The following is a 6,765-nucleotide window of genomic DNA, read 5'->3' on the forward strand; positions in this document are numbered from 1 at the left end:
GGTCAACATTTTGGGTCGAGTTTGGGTTGGGTCAAGTTTGGATCGGGTCAGTTAGGGTCGGGTCAATTTTCGGGTCGGGTCAATCTTTGGGTCCAATTTTCGGATCAACTTCGGGTCGGGTCGATGTATTGGGTTAAATTCAACTCTGTATATATAATTAATTATTTTTTGATGAGAAACTCACTATATTTATTAAGGCAACTTTTTTCATGGAATATAGTAATTGTTTGACTATAAAATATTTTGTAATTTCATTTGGTATTGAACATTATGTTATGTACGCATTATTATTGTACTATTTTTTTTTTCTAGACTTGTGAGAATTGTGACTTTTATTTCGAGCTTTAGTTAAATTTTTTAATCTTATGGACAAACTCTGTAGAATAGTCGTTAAATTTCAATCTTTTTACGAATTTTTAATAACTTGTACAGATAAAAGACCGAAGAAATCGAGAAAAGTTATGCTCAAAATATGTAAATTACTTACACTGTTACACATTACAAAATAATTAAAAAAAAAAAAATTAAGTCAGTTTGATTGCCGTTTTTTTCTATTTCGTGTCGGTTTGCTCAGGTCAAGTCTTTAGCTTAAATAGATCTGGTCATTTAAGGTATAAGATAATTTTGCTTCGGGTCACTTTAGGTTTCGAGTCTATTCAAGTTTTAGGTCAGGTCACTTTGGATATCGGGTCAACTTCCGGTCTCGGGTCACTTCGGGTCTCGGATCAACTTTGGGTCGGGTCATTTCGGATCTCGGGTCAACTTCGGGTCGGGTCATCTCGGGTCGGGTCGTTTCAGATCGGGTCATTTCAGGTTTCGGGTCAAGGTCGGGTCAATTTCACTTCGGGTCGGGTATGGGTCGGGTTGGGTTGATTCAGGTTTTGGGTCAATTACGGGTCACTGTTTTCGGGTCAATTTCGGATCATAGGTCGATTCATTCGGGTCGAGTCATCGGACATGGGTCAAGATTGCCAGGTCTAATTACAACAAAGCCAAAACTACTTCGTACTCCGTATAAGATAGCAGAAGACAAACAAGAATCCGCCACAAAATAATGAGTTTATCGGATCGGCCACCCATTTGCAACATTGCATGCAGTACGTATTCATCTTCAGCATATGGGTGGTATATATAATATTATAATTTATGTTAGGGATAATTAGTTTGTCTTGTCTCTCCATCTAGAAGCTTTATTTTGTATCCCCAATGTTCCTCGAGATCTCTCATCCAAGTATTTCATCCAAACTTTTGATATCATCCGTAAAATTTTTATCTTATTTATATTTATAGTTTTCTGTACTGAGCAAATAATTCCCTTGTCATTTTTATAATAGTAGAAAAAGGAACCTTTGACAAAACAATGTAAACTGATGACGTTTATGATGAGGTTGAGGTGTTATATCTTCCTTAAACTATAAATTAGATAAATTCAACTCATCTTAAATAATTTACATTAGTTAAATTTGATTCCTAAATCACAGGAAGTAGTGTTTTGTTAAAAAAAAACTAGATACTGAATCTGGTAAATAATAGTGGTTTTACCTTAAAAAAAAAAAAAAAAAAAAAAAAAAAAAAACAAATCTCTTACCAAGCCCACATGAACAATATGTAGTTTGGTAAATTTGTAGTATTATTCCAATGCAAATATAATTAATTTTATAAATTGCCTTTATATATATATATATATATACATATACATATATATATATATACATATATATATATATATATATTTTTATAAATCGTCCAATACTACAACACATGCTTGTCACATGACATCTAATGAAATTGCTAAATCGTCCAATACTACAACACATCCTTGTCACATGACATCTAATGAAATTGCCAAATATAGTGACGTAGGGAATGACATAAAAGAATGCACAAGATAGCAGGACTATTTTCACTTCACATATATATAAGCAACTTTGTTTATGTTCATATATCCCATAAACACATACAAATTACCCAAAACATCAAAACTTTAGCTTAAAATAAACTCCCATTGACATATAATGGGTGCTGAACCACAGAGACTTCATGTAGTCCTCTTTCCATTTTTGGCTGCTGGTCACATGATCCCAACCTTAGACATCGCAAAGCTGTTCGCAGCCAACAATGTCAAAACCACCATCATCACAACCCCACATAACGCACCAGTTTTTACTAAAGCACTTCAATCGACGTCCTACAAGAATGCCAGTCTACCAACAATTGATGTTGAAATCGTACCATTCCCATCTAAGGAAGGTGGTATTCCGGGGGGAATAGAGAATTGCGACCAAATGACGTCTAATGAATTATTTATTAAGTTTTTAAAGGCAACCGATTTGCTACAAGAATCACTTGAACAAGTCATGGAGAAGTACAAGCCTAGTTGCCTAGTCGCGGATATGATGTATCCTTTTGCAACTGATGTAGCAGCCAAATTTGGTGTACCAAGGTTAGTATTCCATGGAAGTAACTACTTCTCACAATGTGTGGGGCACGCGTTGATGAAGTACGAGCCTCTAAAAGATGTAACATGTGACGATGAGGAATTTGTTGTACCTAAACTTCCTCATGAAATAAGACTTACAAGATCTCAGGTAGTTTCTGCTGTTAAAGAGCTAGGTGTGGAAGAATGGATGAAAATATTTGCTCGTGCTATTGAAGCTGAGGGGAGGAGCTATGGAACCATTATGAATAGCTTTTATGAGCTCGAGCCCGAGTATGCTTATTATAATACGAAGGTTATGGGTAGGAGGGCATGGCATATAGGTCCTGTTTCACTATGCAACCGCGAAAAAGAAGCTAAGTTTCAAAGGGGGAAGGATTCTTCTATTAATGAGCATGAGTGCTTAAAGTGGCTGAATTCGAAGAAGCCCAAGTCGGTTGTTTACATTTGTTTTGGTAGCATAGCTGAAGTCTCAACCTTGCAACTCCAAGAGATCGCGAGGGGCCTAGAAGCTTCCGAACAAGATTTTATATGGGCGGCGAGGAGAAGCAATAATGCTGAGGTTGAGAAAAATGAAGAGTGGCTACCACATGAATTCGAGAAAAGGATGGAAGGAAAAGGACTAATTATAAGGGGATGGGCGCCTCAAATGCTAATTTTGGACCACGAAGCTGTAGGAGCATTCGTGACACATTGTGGGTGGAACTCGACATTGGAAGGTATATCATGTGGAGTTCCTATGGTAACTTGGCCAGTGTTCGCCGAGCAGTTTTATAATGAAAAGTTAGTGACTCAGGTTTTGAGGACCGGGGTTGGTGTCGGAGCTAAGAAATGGAGTAGAGTAGCGGAGAATGTAAAATCGGAAGATATAAAGAAAGCTATAACAAAAATTATGGTGGGTGAAGAGGCTTTGGAGATAAGAAGCAGGGCAAAGAAGTTGAAAGAGTTAGCAAGGAAGGCTGTTGAAGTTGGTGGATCATCTTATTGTGATATGAATTATTTAATACAAGAATTGAGCTCGTATAATGTAAGAGCCTAGAAGGTATAGGATGGAGCTATTCTGCTATTGTATGTTAAAGTTAGTCTTTCAAAGTTAGTTATTTAGTTTTAATATTGTAACTTAGGTGTTGTTTAGTTCAACTTATTTTGACTTATTTAAGAAAAAATAAGTTTAGATCAGAAAAAAAAAGTTCAGATCTGATCATCGTTTTATGTACGATTTTTTATCGCTAAATATCTTTAATTACGTAATGAAAAAATTATAAAAATTACATGCTAATACATTAATATGAATATAACAAGACCTCACTGGATATATATTAAATCTTCTTTACTGATTATCGTACACATATATTCAAAGTTTGGTCAAATAAGACCATTAAATCTTATCAAAGAGAATAGATCAGATAAGCAAAAATAAGGTGAACAAAACATACCTTTAATCAAATTAGAAGTTAAGTAAAGTAATAGTGAGCTAAAAAAATCATAGTAGGCACATTCATCCCGCGTAGCATTGCATGATCAACAACTACTCCGTGTAGATAGTGGCTTAGTGCATGATCTTATATAGTAGGCACATTGTTCATCCCGCATAGCATTGCATGTTTTTTAGTTTCCCTTTTTTTTAGTGAAATTCTTCCTATTGTAAGCCTATGTAATAGGCACCTTTGTTAGTTTTCAATTGCATGTATACGGAAGCATTAGTTCAATTCACTGTTTTTCTTCTATTTTCGACTTCTATTTCCAACAAATTGGTATCAAAAGCCATTTTGACGATCATCCATAGGACTTGTGAGGTTAAAAAAATCATGAGAGTACATAAAAAATTTCTAATGTCTACCCAAACAATTTTTCACTTTCCATTCTCACATTAAAAGTAACTATTATACTTGGGCTGATAAAGTGTAATCATATTTGAAAGTCACGAGTTTATGGGAAGCAATTGAGAGTGGTGTTTATCTAATTCCTCTTTGATCACAAAATCCAACCACAACCCAAATCAAAAAAATATGATGTGGTTATGGCAAAAATAGCAAAGGAACTTTCGTGTCATCTACATTCAAAGGTATCGGAGGAAATCATCACAATTATTATGAGTTGTGATACTCCTAAAGAAACATGGGAAAAAAAATTTAAAGAGGAATATGAAGGAAACTGTCAAACTAAACTCATGCAAATTTTGAACCTTAAAGGAGAGTTTGTAATGATGGGGATGAAAGGAAGTGAAGGTGTCAAGGAATACGGGAGTCGACTAATGTCCATCGAAAATCAAATCAAATTACTCGGCGGAGAAAATGACAGTCAAAGAGTGGTGGACAAATTTCTTGTTAATCTTCCGGAAAGGTACAAAACTAAACTTTCTTCAGTTGAAGATATAAAAAAATTTCTCAAAGTTGACAGTTTCGGAGTTGATCAATTCACTACATGCGTTTCATTAAAGGAGGTCCATGGAGGTCTATGAGAAATGAAAATGTTAAAAACAAGAGTAAAAAAGTCCTTCTAGCAAAGTTTCCTTATCAAGAGGGGAAAGGCAAGTCCCTTCAATACAACAATTGTCACAAAATTGGTCATGAGGAAAAAGATTGTTGGCATAAGGGGAAACATAAGTGTTTTAACTTTAAAAAGTTTTGGTACATGGCAAAGAATTGTAAGTCCAAAGGTGAAGAGAAAACGACCATGGCACAAGTGGACGTAAAAAAGAATCTATATTAGAGTTGTGGATGAGAAGTGCACCATAAAGAATTTTATGTACTTCAAAATCCAAATAGTATGTTGGTGAGATGTGCATCAAGAAGCAAACATTGATGGTTGGTAATAATGTGTATCAACAACATTTGTGCAAGATAAGAAGTGCATTATAGTTGAAGAAAAGTGCATGCTTCATTAATTTATTTTTAACAAACTTTGAAGCAAAGGGGTATGTGCTTCAAAGTTGGTTACTTATTTAGTTTTAATATTGTTACTTAGTCAAATTAGAAAATTAAGTAGAGTAATAGTGGGCTATAATCATGGAATAGTATCAACAGCTACTCTATGTAGATAGTTAGTGTCTTAGTGCATGATCTTAAATAGTAGGCATATTCATCCTAGGTAGCATTGCATGTTTTTTTTAGTTTCCTATTTTTTTTAGTGAAATCCTTCAATTCCTATTGCAAGTCGATCCATATGATAGGCACCTGTTAGTTTTCAACTGAATGAGAAAGCGTTAGATTAATTCAACGTTTTTCTTATATTTTTACTTTCTTATTATTTCCACCATTTTTAACACTCACTAAATTGCAGGAATCAAATTTATCACTTGTTCACTTCTAATGTAAGGAGGCATTTGGTATGAATATTGGAAATGGAGTAGAAAAAGGAAACAAAAAAGGAGATGAAAGAAATTATTTAACCGTTAGTTTTTTATTTGTTTGGTTTAAATAATGAAAGAAATCGCTTAAATTTGATAACGTTTATAATTTATTTAAATCCGTTTCCAACCTTAGCTTAAAATTACTCTTACCAAACATGCTCTAGTACTTCCTTTAGATTGTGTGCCCGTGAGTATGTATAAGGTAAAACTAAATTTGTTTGGAGTATGCATTCAAATATGAGAAGAAAAAACAAATATACTCAAATGTTAAGTGACATAAGCATATAAGCTTAAATTGTTCTTTTACATTTCATATACGATTTATATGTAAAGTGGCGAAGTCAAAATTTTAACAATGTAAGGGCATTGTATATTTTGGAAATACTCTTAACAAGCCCATCTCCTTAAACTTTTCAATTAAAAAACATAAATCAAGACACAACAACGTACCGCACAGTAATCGTGAAATTAAAAAATGTTCTTAATATCAAGATTCAAATTTATTTTACTTAATATTCCAAAATCTATCAAATTTTATTCTGACCTATTTAAGACTTTATTAAGCAATGACCCATATAAAAAAAATATATATATAATAATAATAATTAAGAAAATACAAAAAAAGAACTTTGGTTCAAAATCACTTAACACATTCTTTAAAATAGCAAAATCCAAACTATCAACTATTAGTAGTTTGAGAGTGCACAGTGACGGAACCCAAATTTTAGCAATGGTATGACACTGTACCCTCTGAAAATCCTCTTATCAACCTCGTATCATCTATCTCCTTGAACTTTTCAATCAAAAAACAAAAAAATCAAATCAACAAGACACAATTATGTACATACTGAATAGTGAAAGATTGTTCTTGATATCAAAATTGAAATTAATTTTATGTAGCATTCCAAAATCTATCAAATATAACCAGTGCCGGATCTTGACATTATATCCTTATGGGGGCCAATCAAATTACAAA

The 6,765-nt window shown here is 33.6% G+C and overlaps 1 protein-coding gene across 1 annotated transcript; it reads left to right on the forward strand.

The window, feature by feature from the left end:
* The first annotated feature begins 1,930 nt into the window (after positions 1-1,930).
* LOC145563600 (scopoletin glucosyltransferase-like) lies at positions 1,931-3,729 on the forward strand. The gene has a single exon (XM_081624047.1). It carries the CDS (start codon positions 2,016-2,018, stop codon positions 3,474-3,476), a length of 1,461 nt encoding a protein of 486 aa, XP_081480173.1. The 5' UTR covers positions 1,931-2,015; the 3' UTR covers positions 3,477-3,729.
* The last annotated feature ends 3,036 nt before the right edge of the window (positions 3,730-6,765 follow it).

This window comes from Chenopodium album, chromosome 10 (assembly GCF_948465745.1).
Source record: "Chenopodium album chromosome 10, dcCheAlbu1.1, whole genome shotgun sequence".
NCBI classification, from domain to species: domain Eukaryota; kingdom Viridiplantae; phylum Streptophyta; class Magnoliopsida; order Caryophyllales; family Amaranthaceae; genus Chenopodium; species Chenopodium album.